This window comes from Camelina sativa, chromosome 11 (genome assembly GCF_030686135.1).
Source record: "Camelina sativa cultivar CO46 ecotype springtype chromosome 11, ASM3068613v1".
Lineage (NCBI taxonomy): Eukaryota > Viridiplantae > Streptophyta > Magnoliopsida > Brassicales > Brassicaceae > Camelina > Camelina sativa.
In genome coordinates this window covers 48,005,476-48,023,752 of record NC_141890.1, presented here as the reverse complement: position 1 = coordinate 48,023,752, position 18,277 = coordinate 48,005,476, and the positions used below count along the sequence as shown (strand labels likewise).

The 18,277-nt window shown below is 37.7% G+C and overlaps 3 protein-coding genes and 1 pseudogene across 6 annotated transcripts; 2 read left to right on the top strand and 2 right to left on the bottom strand.

The window, feature by feature from the left end:
- Positions 1–4,761: 4,761 nt before the first annotated feature.
- Positions 4,762–6,817, bottom strand: LOC147935562 (protein FAR-RED IMPAIRED RESPONSE 1-like; annotated as a pseudogene).
- A 2,256-nt stretch (positions 6,818–9,073) lies between these two features.
- On the top strand, positions 9,074–12,845 carry LOC104726695 (histone deacetylase 5). 3 transcript variants are annotated; one of them, XM_010445622.3, is made up of 13 exons: positions 9,074–9,417; positions 9,644–9,827; positions 9,940–10,086; positions 10,196–10,308; positions 10,400–10,611; positions 10,694–10,758; positions 10,919–11,089; positions 11,254–11,337; positions 11,458–11,667; positions 11,765–11,958; positions 12,064–12,193; positions 12,273–12,337; positions 12,422–12,845. In XM_010445622.3, exons 1-13 carry the CDS (start codon positions 9,236–9,238, stop codon positions 12,585–12,587), a joined length of 1,923 nt encoding a protein of 640 aa, XP_010443924.2. In that variant the 5' UTR covers positions 9,074–9,235; the 3' UTR covers positions 12,588–12,845. The 3 variants fall into 3 exon arrangements, 2 of the variants coding, with proteins under 2 accessions (XP_010443924.2, XP_087329483.1); XM_087473357.1 differs by having other exon boundaries at positions 9,135–9,417; positions 10,429–10,611; XR_015571507.1 differs by having other exon boundaries at positions 9,141–9,417; positions 11,765–11,983.
- A 509-nt stretch (positions 12,846–13,354) lies between these two features.
- LOC104726692 (uncharacterized) lies at positions 13,355–16,179 on the top strand. The gene is made up of 3 exons (XM_010445617.3): positions 13,355–14,784; positions 14,874–15,184; positions 15,288–16,179. The coding sequence occupies exons 1-3, from the start codon at positions 14,082–14,084 to the stop codon at positions 16,053–16,055; spliced, it is 1,782 nt and encodes a 593-aa protein (XP_010443919.1). The 5' UTR covers positions 13,355–14,081; the 3' UTR covers positions 16,056–16,179.
- Positions 16,142–18,195, bottom strand: LOC147935561 (glycine-rich RNA-binding protein 3, mitochondrial-like). 2 transcript variants are annotated; one of them, XM_087473354.1, is made up of 5 exons: positions 18,074–18,195; positions 17,567–17,715; positions 17,389–17,457; positions 17,160–17,266; positions 16,142–16,951 (listed from the first exon to the last, which is right to left on the bottom strand). In XM_087473354.1, the coding sequence occupies exons 2-5, from the start codon at positions 17,700–17,702 to the stop codon at positions 16,316–16,318; spliced, it is 948 nt and encodes a 315-aa protein (XP_087329480.1). In that variant the 5' UTR covers positions 17,703–17,715; positions 18,074–18,195; the 3' UTR covers positions 16,142–16,315. The 2 variants fall into 2 exon arrangements, with proteins under 2 accessions (XP_087329480.1, XP_087329481.1); XM_087473355.1 differs by having other exon boundaries at positions 18,000–18,089.
- Between the last annotated feature and the right edge of the window lie 82 nt (positions 18,196–18,277).

The following is an 18,277-nucleotide window of genomic DNA, read 5'->3' as shown; positions in this document are numbered from 1 at the left end:
AGATAGAAGCGGTAGCAACAGTTGAACGCCTAGATAAGGAACTCCGAGAAAATAGATCTGAAGTCAGGCTTCATTCTTTAGTATCTTTTGACCCAAAATTGTATTCTATTTTCTCCTTTGACCAAAATCGAATTTATTTAATAATTTTAAAAAATAAAAATAATGGGTAAAGACTATTAACCCTTTACCTTTTTTCTAAATTACATACCCAACCAACTATAACCACCCATCTCATGTCTCTCATCCATCGAAACTCACAAAATTCGGACTTTTTTTTCTTCCCCTTTAAACCCTAGTCCGAACGAAGACAGTTTCAAAATCGCATTAAGTAAAATTCTTCTTCTCCCTTCAGTGTTAGTACAACTAAGGATAACTCAAGTCTGGGTAAGTCGAATTTTGTTTGTGTTTTTTCAATTTTATGTTGAAAACAATTGAATATTGGATAAATTGAATTTGTCAATTTTGTGAATGTTGGGTAAGTAGATTAGAATTCGAATGGAATTGTTAATCGGGTTTGTTTTCTTCTTTTTTTTGTTTGTGGAAGAATCGCAATGGCACGTACAAGAAGAAGAGACTCGTGAAGAAGAAGAAGAGACTTGTGAAGAAGAAAACGAGACTTGTGGAGATGATTCCGAAGGTGATTCAGATAAAACTGAGTCAAATGATAGGGATTCGTCGGTATGTATCTAAACTTTGAACAATTAGGAACAATTAAGTAGAAACTGGATATATGAAATTCATTTTTTTAAAGCATAACTTAGTAAAACTTGGTATAACTAGATATGTTTGTTTGCAGGAATCTGAGGATGATGTCGAAGTAATGCAACCTCTAAATAGGTACTTCGATTACACCGAGTATATGAAGCCTTTCAAGTTGTCTGGAAAGTGTTTTATTTGAAAGGCGGTGAAATTATTGGGAAGTCATCTACAACAAGACGAGTTGGATTGGTTCCTATTGTACCCACAGTTCAAGCATTTCTTTCATATGCCCAAAGACTCCAATCATAAGTTGATGGGTATGTGGATGCTCTTGCTTCGCATGGTGCGTTTGGAAAAGAAAAATGAATGTTGGTTCATGGTCAAAGGTGTACCCATCCGGTATTCTCTCAGAGAAATGGCAATCATTTCTGGGTTATATTGTCATGAGTATCCACGTTTCAAGGAAGGTTTGGGCAGTTTAACCTTTGTTGGGCAGTACTTTGAGGTTGGATCAACAATAAAACATGAAGATGTCAAAGCCAAGCTACTATCCATGAGGAAACCTTCTACAGATCGTTTGAAGATGGCATTATTGTATTTCTTAAGTAGCGTCATCATAGGGAAGAAAAAGGAGGGAAGAAAGGAACCTCTGTGGAGCCTTTCTTTCTTAGAATCGTGGATGATCTTGAAATGTGTAAAACCTTCCCTTGGGGTCGATTGGCGTTTGATGAGAACATGAAAGACATCTTTCATATGATGGGCCACTTTGGTGGAGCTTTGGGTAAACAGTGGGTCTTTCCTAGTTTCATAATTCCTTTGGAGGTAAATAGATTTTTAAATGTACAACTTGGTATAATTGGAGGATCGAAATAAGTATTGAATGTTTTTGTTTTGTGTGTAGTTTCTGGCGTTTGAAGCAATTCCTGTTCTAAAGAACAATTTCTGAAAAGTTGTTAGTGATGCACATCGTAATTGTCCTCGGATGTGCAAGATGAAGTATAAACCAAGTAAAAAGAAAGGTTGGTCTTTGAAGGAAATTTATGACCAACTTGGGACAACTAAGGTTAGAAACCATGATAAAGTGAATTACTTATCATATTCATTATTTTGTATCATTTGAGTTGATTGAAATTGTTTTTTTTTATATATTTCTTTCTATTCTCAGGAGATTCATAGTATCATAGCTCCAACTACTCGGGAGGTACGCCTTTTAAGTCGTATCATGGATGAAGATGGTGGATGGAATGATGAGGATGATCCAGTTGTTGATGGTTGGAACAAGCGTTTAGTTGAAAAGGGAAGCCAATATGGTTTGAAGAGCTTTACAACCTAGATATATCGGCCCGGGTATATGATGCGGATCATGATGATGTGGAACCTGATGATATTGATCAGGATGATGTGGATCATGATGATGTTGATCAAGATGATGTGAATCCTGTTGATGTGGCTCCAGAGAATTTGTCAAAACTTGCAGCAAGCTTGCTTCAGCTAGAAGATCATGTGAACAAAGGGTTTAAAGATATAGCTGACAAATTTAATGTCCTTGATGCTAGGGTCAAATCTGTGGAATTATATGTGATGGATAAGGTACAACCTGAGAGTGAGATCGTACAACTTGGGTCTGGGAAGGAACAGCTTGAGTCTGAAAAGGGACAACTTGGGTCTGGGAAGGAACAGCTTGAGTCTGAAAAGGGACAACTTGGGTCTGAGAATGAACAACTTGGCTCTGAGAAGGGAGTTGAGAATGTTGACATTGAAGACCATTATGAGAGTGTTGAGAATGAAGACCATTCTCAGGAGAATGCTGAGAATGAGCAAATTGAGAAGGAGCAACCTATCTTTGAGAATACTGAGAATGAGCAACCTGAGAATGATGAGGACCAATCTGAGAAGGAACAAGCTAAGCTGTGAAAGAACATGCAGAGAAGGAGAATGCTGAGAAGGAGAAAGCTGAGAAGGAACTAGCTAATAAGGAACAAGCTGTTAAGGAACAGACGGAGAAGGACAAAGCCGAGAAGGAACAAGCTGAGAAAGAACATGCGGAGAAGGAGATAGCCGAGAAGGAGAAAGTGGAAAAAGAAAATGCTGAGAAGGAGAAAGCTGAAAAGGCAACTGAGAAGGATGTGGCCCAAGAGGAACATGGTGAAGGAAGCACGAAAGGTCTAGTGAGATACCATTGAAAAAAAAAAGAACAAGAGAAGAAGAAGAACATGGAGAAGACGTTGTAGCAGAGGCTCAACTAGGTAAAAAGGTGAAGATTATAAGCAAGAAGGGGAAGGGATCAACCATTGTCATGAGGAGTAGTCCCGTTGTCACAAGGCAGAAGAGTGGCAAAAATTAATCTGCATTGAGTCAATTTATTTGAACTCTTTTGTTAAGTACTCGGAATGTTTAACTTGGTACAACTACGTTTTTTTAAGTACAATTTGGTCGGTACAACTATGTTTTTTTGTACAACTTGGTCGGCACAACTATGTTTTTTATGTACAACTTGGTCGGAATGTTTAATTATGTTTTATGTACAACTTGTTTGAGTCATTTTATATGTGAACTCTTTGTTCATGGGATGTGTTTTTTTGGGATTGTTGTCTTCAATAAATTATGAAATTTAGAAAATAAGAAACAATAGATAATGCAAAGACAAGTTTTGACTTAGTTGTACTAGTACAAAGAACAAGTTATACTTAGTTGTACTAGTAGAAAGTACAAGTTTTACTTAGTTGTACCAAATTCCAAAACCTACGATTAGCAGACATCCACAGAAAATGAGTAGACACGTTTTTCTAATTTCCTTCATATCTCTCATCCTATCTAACTTCATCAGGCTAACTTCTTCTTCGAGAACACCCACTTGAAAATCCAATTGTTGTACCTCATCAACCAATGCTTCGTCAACCCATTTAAAGACATGGGTATCGTTCACCAGCTACATTCAGAAATTGCAAAAATACCAATTGATGAATTAATTGGAACAATTGTTAATCCAAGAAATTTAGGGAGAACGTGTTTACCCTTCTCTGTGATGCATACGCACAACGGTAGTAGCGACGGTAGGGGTTTGCAGTGGATCGAGAGATTATCTCAACAATTGTCGAGCCACAATGACACTTTTTCTTAATGCCAGGAAATCTTGCTCGGTTAGAGGAATTACCACATGAGATCTCCGATGCTCCAGAGTCGTTGCTCATTTCCGATGACTTAGCTCTCCAGAAATCGCAAAACCTAAAACTTAGGAGGAGAGGATTTTTTTTTTCGTTAATCGTTTTGGATTTTTTTTATAAATCGTTTGGAGTCCTTAATTCCTTTATCCCTCCAATTGCACAACCAAAATTTCAAATTACCAAAATTTGGAGCCCATAATCGTTTGGAGCCCATAATTTGGGTTCACACAACAAACACGTGATCCTCATGTATTCCTGTCCAGCCGCCAAATTGTACACGTGTAGCCGTCAAAATGCACAAGTTGTTCCTATTTTTGAAATTGTACCCATTGTGCCAAGTTGTACACTTCTGATTTTTTAAAAAAATTTAGTTATACCATGTTTAAATCTAAATATTTTTAGTTGCACACATGGTTTTAGTTAATTAATGTATATTTGGCACATGTACATGCAATTATATGTTGTCAAACAAAAATTTCCTAGCTTTTGTAATTATATGTAGTTTACAATGAGGAAGTAACTTTTAAAGTATAAGGTGTTTCATGATAAATCTAGAATACAATGAATTCTATTATGAAAATGTTAAAGTAAATATTTTTATGTATTGTTATTAAATTATTTTTGTTGATAGTTTTCTACAAGTATCATAATTGTAAAACTTATATTATATAAGTACGTATTTTAAGTAAGACTTATATTATATGTACTTATTTTTTTTGATAAATCAACTAATAATGCTGTTCTTTTTAAGTAAGACTTATATTATATTTGCTACTAATTCATAAACAAATCACCGCATATTAATATAACATAAAACAAATTCAATTTGTTCAAGTTGTACCATAAAGAAAAAAGGCTTACTTAGTTGTCCAAACAAGATACTACTTAAAAAAAACAATTATGCCCGAGAACCCTCACTATCAAACCAACTCCTATTCGAATTTTTCTTTTTCTTGCGTCCATGTTCTCCAGTTGACAGAATCCTTTTTGTTTGTTTTCTTCCTCTTTTTATGACATAAAACTTGGGAAGAACTGTCTTAGCACGTACATCATCAGGAACCATCCACATTGACATAATAGGAACTGGATATATCGTCCTTGAATAACCTAATACCCACTGCTCCATCCAATAATACTTGCTACACAACTCATGCAATTGGATCTCATTTCCTGCGTTCCTTGTTGCTTCTATGGCAGCAACAATAGCATGCACACACGGATACTTGTCAATATCAAAATGTTTGCAGTAGCAAGTTTTACTTCTCAGATCAACCACATAACTACTACCATCAACTCCAGTAACACTATATTCCAGAAAATAACTGTTTAGTTCAATAACCGGTAAGAGCTTTGCTTCTGAACACCTTGTGTGCATCAATGACTCAACATAAGGGACCAATTTCTGCTCACTTGGCGTCTCTATGGCTATCTTCCTGTATTTGTTAAACCATTCACCCACTTTAGCAACAATCGCATCAATCATTGGTAATAGCATGTATCCCCTTGCGTTTTTGAAGACACCATTGATAGATTCAACTGTATTTGTCATGTCTATGTTGTATCTAGCTCCTGGAAAGTAACATCGAGCCCATTTTTGTTGTCCTACATGTTCATCAAGATAAGTTCCTGCAGCTGGATACCTCAAAATAAAATCAGCATAGAGTTTCTCAAATTCAGGCTCTGTGTAAGCCTTAGCACATTCCATAAACCTGGTCGCCACTAAATCCCTGTTCACGTTTTTGCAACTCAGTTTAACATTTTGGGACAAGTGATAAATACAATTCCCATGGTGAGCCAACGGGTAGACCGTACTTATTGACTTTATTAGGCTGGAATTTCTATCAGAACAAAAGACCAGTTCAGGACAATCTGGTACAACTGTCTTCAACTTGCTAAAAAACCAAGTCCAACTTGATCTTTCTCACCATCAACTACACCAAATGCAACCGGATAATGGTGATGATCCGGATCTTGAGCTGAAGCCACAAGTAGTACTCCACCATATACATTTTTAATACTCGTTGCATCAACAATGATCACCTTTCTCATAGCTTTGAAGCCTTCAGTGCACGCTCCCAAGGCGAAGAATAAGTACTTAAACCTCTGAGCTTCATCCAATTCAACATAATAAACTGTACCTGGGTTCACCTTCTCCAACATGTGCATATAACAATGCATCAACTTAAAACTATCCTCTAGAGTTCCGCGAAGATCATATCCAGCTAGTTTTTTTCCCTCTATTTGCGGTTGAGTATGACAACACCAACTCTTGATTGAACCAAAGGGATGAGATTTTTGGGTGTTGGAGTGTCTATCAAACATGGATAATCTTCACGCAAAACATATGCAACTAAATGCGGTGTGCCTCTTCTTTTATTCCTCATTGTACTTGTATCTGACCGTAAGCATGTATGCATCTTGTTATAAGTTCTGACCGAGAAACTATCAGAATTCCCATTCCTTGCAGCTCTTAATGACCACTTGCAACCCTTTTTAAACTCACAACATTTAACCACAAACAACATAGTATCCGACTTCTTAATAACAAACTCAAAACAGTTCTTATGTGCAGCTTTTTCAACTAAATCCTTAATTGCTTGCTTGTTTTCAAATTCTTGACGAATAATCAAATTCATACCATCTTCCCATTCACGTTTTACAACTGGTGTGACCTCAACACCTTCAAGCATATCACCATTATCTACTATTACTCGTTCTTCAGACTGTTCTTCATAAAGAGTCATGATCCCTTGCCCATCACTATTGTCCACCATCTCATGACGTTCAGACGGCTCACTTTCACAAATCATGTTTCCATCTGTTGCTCTACTACTTGAAATCAACTCCTCATTAAGTGCACAACCTACACTTCCTCGACTTTGCTCATGCTCCTGATTTATTTCAACATCATTCACGACTTCCACATGTAAAACTTGGAATTTATCTTGATTCATTTCCAAATAACACATCACATCTTCATCATCATGTATATATATCGGTTTCTTAGGATCCACTAATTCTGGAACGTAGCTCAGTTTCAGTTCAATCATATCTTCATCAACCCTTGCCTTTCTACATATTTTCTTCACCAATGCAGAATAAGTGACCTCCTCAATAGATGTCTTCATTCTAAGAGATTGATGAACTTTTCCTCTTGATTTCCATCTTAGTTCATTTCCGGTCGTTGCATAATGTCCCCCATAATCATAAATAATGATGATCCGACGATTATTATTCATTGTTACCTGAAATACAATAAAAGATCACATTACCATCTCTGTCATGTAATTAGTATTACCAAGTTGTACCAAAGTTATACCATTTGTACTCGTATTAGGTATACCAAGTATTACCAGTTGTACCTGTATCAGGTATACCAAGTATTACCAGCTGTACCCATATCTAGTATACCCAGTCATATTAGTTGTACCCGTATCATGTATACCAAGTAATAACAGTTGTACCCTTATAAGTTGTACCAAATCTACCAGCTGTACTACATCGAAACTACTAATTTCAGAAAAAATCTTTATGATTCAGCTCGATTGAACTGTATAAATTCACGTAGTATTAACCAAATTTAACCCATATCGACTATTATTACAAATGAGAATAAATCCTATCAGCATTCAAGCTAAATCTTATTCCTAAATATCCACACAATATACCCTAATTGTTTGTTTAAGGACGAATAACACAACAACAACCACTTTTTATATACTATAAATAAGTATACTGAAAACAAAAAGGATAACAAATCACCTCAGCTTCAATCTTCTGCTTTAGGATAGGGTCCGAGCTCTAATTGAATCATGTGAAATAGAGAGGGACGTCCAATAGAGAGTGGAAAGAGGGAAATTCCGATTGGAGGGGAGGATGCTGATGGGGTCGGTCCCGATTGGAGTTGGTGGGCTCCACACATGCTTTTCCTTTTCTCTTTTATTTAATTTATTTATTATTTTTTAGGGGCAAAAATGATACAAAATTGGTCAACAAATTGTCAAAGGGTAATTAGAATAGTGGAGGGTAGCAGCGAATAAGACTTTTGGTCAAAGGGCACACGAGATAATGGTCCAAGATTTTAGTCCACTTTATGAGTATGTCTTTTGAAAGAAAGATTGTTTCCTCTCGTTGCTTTGAGTTTGCTCCCTAAGCAAACTCGTGTATGTATACTGTATTTTAGTTATCTTCGGTTTTAGGCTTTTATGTGGGCTGTGTAGATCATTAAACCTTGTATGGTTTGTATTAAATGCAGGTTTAGAATGCAAATCAATATTATGAATTCGGCTTACGTTTTTGATGTATAATTTTGTTTAGAATGCAATTTTTTGGTATTTGTGCCAAGATTGAGAGTTTGCTACGGGAGCGAGATAGAAGCGGTAGCAACAGCTGAACGCCTAGATAAGGAACTCCAAGAAAATAGATCAAGAAGCCTGACTTGAGAATGAAGACATGGACTCAGAAGATGAAGACATGGACTCGGAAGATCTCAAGCCCGATCTTGAAACCCTGTTGCAGGAGTTCAAGAAAGAGATATACATAACAAGTGCAGTGACGAATTTTTGGTGGAACTCAAGAGTAGGAAAAAAAGAATTAAGATGTATTTGGTTTCATGGAAAAAGATGTGTCAATCTAAAGAGGGTGGTTTAGGTTTCTGTGACATTAGCAATCGGGCATTACTCGCTAAACAAGCCTGAAGGTTACTGCTTTTTGTGCCGAGTTCTCTATATTATCAAGAGTGTACAAACTAAGCTAGGTGTTTTTCCAGTAAGGATTTTATGGAGGCAAAAATGGGCACAAAGACCTTCATATGCTTGGCGAAATATAATAATAATGCATGAAATGGATCTCTTTAGAGTTGGGTTTAATTATGAAGTCTATTATTGGTAATGGGCAGAAAACAATGATATGGATGGATAAATGATGTGTTTTTGATGACGTTCCCCGATCGACGTCCAATGAAATAAACAAATCTTTTATATATTATTGATTTAAACCTCTTATTAGTATCATCGAGTACTCTTATTACTGCACATACGATATATATGGTTCTTGGATTGGAACCAACATACATATTTACTCTCAGAACTTTTTCCTCCTGCACATGTGAATTATTAATAGGGAGATATTTTCGTTTCGTCCTTCTAATGTCCATTTACAAGAAACAAAACGATTTGTCCAAGAAAAGAAAAAAGAAACAAAACGATTACAACGTGCCAAAGTAAAAAGGAAAAATAGAGAAATAAAAACAAAAATATATTACTAGGTTATGAAGCTTGAGAGCCGAGTTCAATAGACCAAACAAAAAAAAAACATATGGACTCAAATCTTCTTCACACATTCGTCGAACGATAAGACTGTCACATCTCTCCATGGCCGGGGAATCTTTCCGGAAAAACTACGATAATATGGACGGTGATCAAGTCGCCGGGAAAAGCGAGCGAAAGGTGGGTCTTGTTTACGACGACACACCTGACGGTGAAGATCACCCTGAGTTTCCCAACCGCATCAGAGTTATATGGGAGATGCTTCAGCTCGCCGGGGTCTCTCAAAGGTTCATCCTTCTCTCTCTCTTCTCCTGCCGGCTTTATTCTTTGTTAGTTTGTTTCTATGCTACTGAATATAGGGTTTAAGGTGTGTTTCCTCTATTGACTCGATGTTTTCACTTTTGTTTAATTTTCACTCATTAAGACTATTCATTAGAGTAATTTGGCAGCCCATTAGTTTAGTAATACTATTCACAATTTTTGTTTTTTTTTTCTTCTTTTGCTGTTTTGCAGATGTGTGGTTCTTGATAAGCATCTCCAATTGGTTCACACAAAGGACCATGTTAATCTAGTTAAGACTCTTAGCACAAAACAGAAAGATTATCAGAGAAACAAGATTGCTTCACAGTTGAATTCGATTTATCTCAACGGAAGTTCATCTGAAGCCGCATATCTTGCAGTTGGATCTGTTGTTAAGGTAACAAACAACACTAAATGCGTACAGATGACGTGTTCCTATCTTATTGGAAGATAGAAAACAACCTGCTAGATATTTTGATATGTAACAATATTTTCTTGCAAATTAATAGGTGGCAGAAAAAGTTGCACAAGGAGAGTTAGATTCTGGCTTTGCTATTGTCAGGCCCCCAGGGCACCATGTTGAGACAGATGAAGCCATGGGTTTTTGTTTATTCAACAATGTTGCTGTTGCTGCTAGTTATTTGCTAAACGAAAGAGTAAAGACTTCTATTGACTTTTGAGATGTCGTCGTTGTATTTTCTTACTTACATTCAAATTCTTTTGGTGTGCCTGTTACCTAATTCTTTTGGATTTTCTTGAATGCAGCCGGATTTAGGTGTCAACAAAATTCTGATTGTTGATTGGGATGTCCATCACGGAAATGGTACACAGAAGATGTTCTGGAAAGATCCTCGTGTACTATTTTTCTCTGTTCATAGGTATGTAACTGTGACCTTTGTCTACTCTTCTTTTGAACCCGCTTGTCATTATTTATACTTGGAAAATAACTGAAAAAGCATTTGTGGTTAGGCATGAGTATGGAAGTTTCTATCCTGCAGGGGATGATGGAGATTATAACATGGTTGGGGAAGGTCCAGGTGAAGGGTTTAACATAAACGTTCCATGGGATCAAGGACGATGTGCAGATGCAGATTATCTTGCCGCATGGGACCATATCTTGATTCCTGTGGCGAGAGAATTTAACCCTGATATTATATTACTCTCAGCTGCATTTAATGCAGGTATATATGGTTTTATGCATTTTTTTTACCATGGCTTTGTTACGTTCAGAGGTTTGTAACCTTTTAAAACTCCTCTTAACAGCTGTTGGTGATCCCCTCGGAGGTTGTCTCGTGACACCATATGGATATTCAGTTATGTTGAAGAAGGTTGGTGTTGAACTGAACTCCCTCTTTTTTTTTCATTGTTTGTATTTGCGTTTCACGGGTCTCCAGCATTGAAAATAACATTTCTTGGTTTAGCTGGTTGTTTATCCCAGAGCTATGTACTTGGATTTGATATCATTCTGTTTCACCAATGTTCTCTCAGCTGATGGAGTTTGCAGATGGGAAGATTGTGATGGCATTAGAGGGAGGGTACAATCTTGACTCAATAGCAAAGTCTTCACTTGCATGTGTCCAAGTTTTGCTTGAAGACAAAGAAATTCAAGCTTCTTCCGAAGCATACCCATTGGAGTCTACATGGCGTGTCATACATGCGGTATGGCTCGATATCATCTTATCTTCTTAATTACTTTCTCATTTCATAATCTGAAACAATTTATTTTTCTTTCCAGCTATTTTTTCGGTCATATATATTTATATTATTATATAGTGCCCATGTTACTAGTTGACAAAACTCATCTGTTTCATATGTTTGTTCAGGTACGCAAAAGGCTATGCGCATATTGGCCTTCACTTGCAGATGAATTATCGTGGAAGCTGATTAATCAGAAACCTCCTACCCCAGTAGGGCACCCTTCTTTTTGTCAGCCATTTTCATTTTCATTGTTTATCACTTAGCAACCACTTCGAGACAGTTTCTGTATGTCTTCTTATCACAGAATTAATTTTGTTTGTTCATTATAGATTATCTTGGTTTCAAACTCCGACTCTGAAACTGAAGACGACGCTCAGGGACTCCAGGATCAGATGTCGAAACTCAGCATTGAAAACCACCAAGTAGAGACTGCATCTATATCTTGGAGAGCTGATCTCGCAAAGGTTGAGGTTTGGTATGCGTCTTTTGGATCCAACATGTGGAAACCAAGGTTTCTTTGCTATATTCAAGGGGGACAGGTAAGTGATCACCCTGTTTTGTTTTGCTTTATATTATGGTTGGGTCTGAGCTTTGGACTTTACTGACACATATATGGCTGTCTGTATTTATTTTCAGGTCGATGGATTGAAAAAGGCATGTGTTGGTTCAATAGATAAAAGTCCACCAAAGGAAATAGTGTGGAAAACATTTGCACATAGATTGTTCTTTGGCCGTGAACATACAGCTAGGTGGGGTGCAGGCGGAGTTGCTTTCGCCAATCCCCTTGCTAGTCCCAATGATCAAACTCACATGTGTTTGTACAGAATCACGTTAAGTGTACCACCACTTTTTCATGTCAGTTTCCACTTTCCATATGCAATTCATTTGGTGATCTTTTCTACTTATTCCCTATCTGTGGTTTTTTCTTTGAACAGGCTGGAGCAGTTCAACGACGTTCTGCGTCAAGAAAATGCTTTGAGTGTAGATACTGATTTTCCAGTCTTTGATCTAGCTGCTCTGCAGTTAACAGAGAACAAAGGAGCCGTTATACCTGAAGCTGTTTCGGTTAGTCAGATTATAAATGTTGATTGATACACACTAATAGAAACATGTAATAATCACACTTATACACATTTGTTTACAGGATAGTTGGTATGGATCTGTTGTCTGCTTGGGGAAAGAATGCGACATTCCTATACTTACAATGACGTAAGTTTTCATTATTCTTTTTCTCTTTTGCTGCTGAGAAAACAGAGTTAAACTGCCGACTAACCTCATTTTTTTTGTTTGCAGTTGCACGCATTCTGTGGCTGAGAAGTTCAAATCCGGTGAGTTCCCTCTCAGACCTCCTGCAAAAGCCTATGCCTACACTTTAATAAGGGGACTTGTGGAAGGAGGAAGAGTCTCTGAAGAAGAAGCTGAGGCTTACATAGACGAAGCTGCGTCTAAACCTCTCTGAAGTATTATTATTTACCCAAAAACTGCTCACGAATTGGAGCTTTAGGTTTCTGAGTTATTCGTTAAGTTTAAAAAAACCACTGGTTAAGAAATATTGCGAGACTTTTGAGTATGTCACTTGGCTGTGTTAATTAATGTATTATGTACTAATGCTTCGGTATGGTGAAGCTGTATTCGGTCTAGTTTATGTGGGTTGTGTAGTAGGATCATAAACTCTGTATCTGTATGGTTTGTAGTAAAAGCTCCATTGGTTAATGCATATCAGTATACTGCCGGTCAGCGGTCACAGTATCCTTTTAGATAGTATAAAATAAACATTGTTGCAGTTTAGTGTTTACAAAATTTGGCATAAAAATGAAAACAAAATTGAAAAAAAGAACGACTTAAAACGTGATATATCTATTTATGTAATGCTCAACATACCGGCAGGATATATATATATATATATATATGTATTTTTATATACCGGAAAAAATATTTTTATTGTTCTTATACTATAGTTAGTATTATTAACGTTAAATCATTTAAAATTAACATATACTGTATATATTAATTGTCAAACTCCAAAATTGTATCAAAGAATTTTCAATCCAAGACTATTTCCATATTAACTTCTGAGTTCTGTACATCACTTGAATTCTCGTCTTAAATATGGGAAATGGGCAAAATGATAATAATATCTTTGTTGTTTCGTAGTTGTTTGGGTTATTCAACAACTTAACCTTTTTTTTCTTTTTATTTTTTCTTTTTAAAACATTATTATCTGATATTTGGGAATTTAATAATAACCTTACAGTTTTTTTTTTTTTTTCTCACTAAATTACTTGCCGTATCGTCCGTTATTCTTGTATAAACGAAGCTCCTATCGAAAGATAATTACTAATAAATAAAAACACAGAGCCGTTCGTTCGTGAGCTCGTCTTGTCTTAATTTGATAGATTCGATTGTACCCACTTCCGACAAAGATTCCACTTTTTCTCCGATTGTTAGAAGATATCTTAGACCTTGAGCTTCTCCATTGGTGTTAATTGATCAATTCTTCAAGCTACACAACCAAGGTCTCTCTCTTCTTCTTCTTCTTCTTCTCTTCGTTCCTTGCAGTTTTTGCCTAAAGGGTACACGTTGTCTGTTCCCTCACCTTATCTCTGACGGAAAAATCGAAGCTTTCTTGGTTTTGAAAGATGGGTATTGCTCAGTAATTCGATTTCGGGATAGTTCGCTACAAAGTTTGGTTTTTTTTTTTGGGCTTTGCTCTCTCAACCTGATTCCTACATTTTGTATACGGGATTCTAGGTCGCAACTTGAGGTTCCTCGTGTTGAGAGTTCGTTTGTGAATTTGCTAGATAAGATTAGGATTTTAGTCTCTGTACTTGACAAGTTAAAGCTCTGAGCTTTCGATATGAATTTGGAATTCCTTCATTGGAATGAAGAAGTGGAGTATCTAATGTTCAGTTTTGTGTTGCTCTCTTGATTCTTCAAGACAAGAGACTAAGAAATGGATATATGGTTAATCGCTGCGACTGCTGCTACGGGGTATATAGCTAAGCAATTGCAGAATGTGACCAAAGGTAAAAGTAGCATTCTTGAATCTTCTTCGGATGATGTGAATCCCAAACCTCCTCATAGGTGCCTGCTTAGCAGATTAGTAAGAGGCGAGAAGACTAATGAAACCAAGCTTGGGGATGAGAAAATGATATCAGATTGGGAAAATCCAGATGCATCTACGAGTGGGGAGAATTTGGGATGTTACGATACTAACCATTCAGATTCTTTGTTTAGCTTGATGCCAGAGTTCTCTGAGCTTGAACATGGGAATTGGAATCCCAGTGGTACTCTTGCAGGTGACTCTTCTTCATTTAGGCAGAGAACATCCATTAGGAGAAACCAGCGGTACAGGCGATTAACCAAACCTTTGAGTTCCCTGGATAGTTGCTTAATGTCTCGGTTTCGTAGAGAGCAAATGACCATGGAAGATTACATGACTAGCCCGTTTACATCACCACACGCTTCAGTCTCAAGGCCATTACTCGTGACTGATGGTACTCGTGTCATTAGCAAGAGCACTGCAGATTCGCTGTGGCTGAGCCAACATATTACTTTCAATGAAGATCAGGCTACACAAAGTTGCAAATTCTCCGGATTGGAGTCTTCGGTTGAGAGAAGAGTAGGAAATGAGACGAGCAAGAGTAGAAAGCATGGTAATGTTGTTGCATTCTTTAGATTGTAATTATTTATGCTGGAAGATTGAAAGAATTGTTCATGACACTTGAGTTTCTTTTTTTTTCAGGACTAGGTGATGCAACAGTGTTGCTACAAATAGGTATCTCGATTGGCATCATGTCCTCGTTCATGGCAAACCAAGCCGAAGTGAGCAAAGTCAAACAAGAGCTGAAGCAAACAGAGAACTTGGTGCATGATTTAGAAAATGAGCTCGAGATGAAAGACTCGTTAATAGTGAAGGAGATAGATATTGCAAAGGCAGCTGAGAATTCAGAATCTATAAGTAATATTGAAGCAGAGCTTGAAGCTGAACTTGAAAGGCTAGAAATCAACATGAACTCCTCCAACATTGAGACAAGGCTCTCTGATTTGATCGAGGTGTGTTGTCTGCACTTTTCAACTATGCTATTTGCTTTGCTTTCCTTGAATCACCAAATTTCAAAGTTTAATATTGTAATTTCTACTTTAAACTTTTTTGTAGATGGAGCCGGATTGTGAGGTAGAATTTGCACAGGGTGAACTGAGAGCTGATCGGGTTAAAGGGAAGCGTTTAGATGAACCTGATTCCAACCTAGACCCAAGTGGTGACTCCACGCCTGACTCAGGAAACTATGCTGTCTCACCTCGTGAATTGAGCTTGCGATTGCATAAAGTTATCAATTCACGTCTTGAGAAACGGATTGAAGAGCTCGAGTCTGCACTCCAGGAGAGCCAAAGGAAGGTGGAGCAGCTGGTCATGGAATCAGAGAGCAAGAAGTCATGGTCAAGGTTATGGGAACACCGTGAAGTGATGACATATAAGAGTGACTCGAAAATCCCAGTTGCTATAGAGCACACCAAGACTAATCTTGCTGAGATCCAACCCCTGGTTATGAACTTAACTGGAGAAGCACTTGATGCATTCAATGAGTCTTACGACGAACTGATGAAAATAAACGATGACTCGGAAGATGATGATGATGATTTACAGTTGGAAATGCAAGAGAGCGGGATTCATCAAGAAGAGTTCTCTTCAACAAACAAAAGTTCACCTTGGAGCCATCAGAAGGATGATTCGAAGGTGCAGGAGCAGGAGCTGCTAGACCTTATTGGTATGGAAGACGAAGGAGAAGAAAGTAGCGACTTTGAGAGTGAAATGGAGAAGCAACTGATAAAGCAGATTGTTGAGAAAACAAAACAAGGGTCTCCTGTTGTGTTGAATGCTCAGAAGATGCTATTTCTCATGGAAGAAACTGAACATAAGCTGTAACATAGGCAACATCAGAGTTCGGAATTTTTAAAGTCTGATTAGTGTTTACTGTGTAGACCATAAGAAAAGCTGAAACAAAGCTCACATTTTTGTTTTAAAATTCAATAGATACCTTCAGAAACAATCTCAAACTACAACTTATTTTCAAGATAGAAATAGCAGATTGTTACTAGATGAAGTGTTTTCCTCAGGAAAGTTCAGATAACTATCACTAATCATAAAAATTAAACCAAGTCTTGAAACATTTTTTGCTACTTGCTTCAAGCTCTTTTGGCAACATCAGTGTCATCTTCGAAATCTCCTTCCACTGGTCCATTCTCCATCTTAATTTCACTTTTCTCCATGCTTCCAAATTGATCTTCACCGCCAAATTGGCTACCGGCAGCAAACTGAGTATTGTCACCAGCAAATTGCGAGCTGTTGGGAACAGGGTTTCCTCCAAACTGGCTATCTCCAGCGAACCCACCATTATTGCTACCGTAAGTATTGGCACTACCATAACCACTACTTCCATTATAGTCACCAACAGCCCCTGCAGTTGCACTTGGAACCTCACCATAAGTGTTGCCGCTAGATCCATATCCACCGCTTGCACCATAACCACCACCAGCTCCGTGACCAGTAGCATCGCCTCCATAGCCACCAGCACCACTGCCGCCATAGCCACCAGCACTGCCGCCATAGCCTCCAGCATTGCTGCCATAGCCTCCAGCATTGCCGCTGCCATACCCTCCAGCATTGCCGCTGCCATAGCCACCACCGCCGCCATAGCCGCCTCCATAGCCACCAGCACCGCCACCTCCATAGCCGCCGCCTCCATAGCCCCCACCTCCAAAACCACCACCACTTGTTCTATCATTTGCATAATTTACTTTAACAACCCGGCCATGGAGATCCTGAGGGAAGATTAAGGCAATGGATCAAACAGGGAAATTTATCAATGAATGTTAAACTCAACAAAACAAAACTTCCAATATCAGATACGAAAATATTAAAAACTGTGAATGTGAATATTAGAAATGAAAGGTCTACCCAACGAGACACCAGAAAGCTCAAAGACATTTTTACTCTCTCAAAGATTCATAAATAAGCAATTGAACTTACCCGACCATCCAAAGCCTGGATAGCACTAGAGGCCGCTTCTGAAGAGGTGAATGTAACAAATCCGAATCCCCTCGACCTACCCGTTTCACGATCCAAAATAACCCTAGCTGTGTAAAAACATAGAGGCTGGGTTAGCATAAAGCAACAAACGAAACAAACAAGTGCCTAATTTGTTCACTAACACAGTGCAATAACATTCACAAGAATAGTAAACAGATCAGTTATTTACTTTCAACGACTTCACCATATTTAGTGAAAGCTTCTCTTAAGCTATCCTCATCCATGCTATAAGCCATACCTTACAACAGAAAAGAAAACAAAACCACAAAGCTGGTAACGAAATAACAAAAAGTTAAGTAACCAATTCTTCATTTTCCAAAGAGTTTATAAAGCTAGACTAGACTCACCTCCAATGAAGAGCTTAGAAGATGACATACACCTTAAAGCCTGAAAAAGCGAGGGGCTTGATAGAGAAACCTGAGCATTGAGTTGCTTGCTCGACGTCTGCTTCAATATGTTCCCGAATTTACTCAAAAAAGCCATCTCCTTTAGATATCTAAGATGGAAAAGACAAATACTTTAGTCATTGGAAACTCAAATTAAAAAGTAAGGATCATATCATTTCCTCTAGGCAAGTTTCATACTTTTCTAAAATCAAAGGCTTTTTAAATTCAAACTCTTCGTTTTGCCTAATCAGACTTTACAAGGAACCAAAACGTGAATTCAGAATCGAAACACAAAGCAGATATGTCATTCAGTAGCAAAGATCGAAACTATAAATCGATGAAAATGAAAAGCGAAGAAATGACAGAGATCATTCAAAATCAGAGACGAGATAACCTTTTACAACAGCTAAAGCTGAGAACTAACTAGGGTTTATGAGAAAGAAATGAGCTTGAAGAGTAAAAAAGTACCTCAACACTTCGCTTCCTCGATTTTGTTAAAACCCTACTTGACCGAGTGAAAAAGGGTTTATGTAGCGAAGTTGCACGATCTAAGTTAATCGTGACCGTTCAATCAAAAGGTGTTCAGGAAAAGCTATATCATTAGGTCGTCATTTGTTTTACGTGACAGCTCAGTAGCTATAGCGAATGGGCCTTATCTACCTCATAAGACCT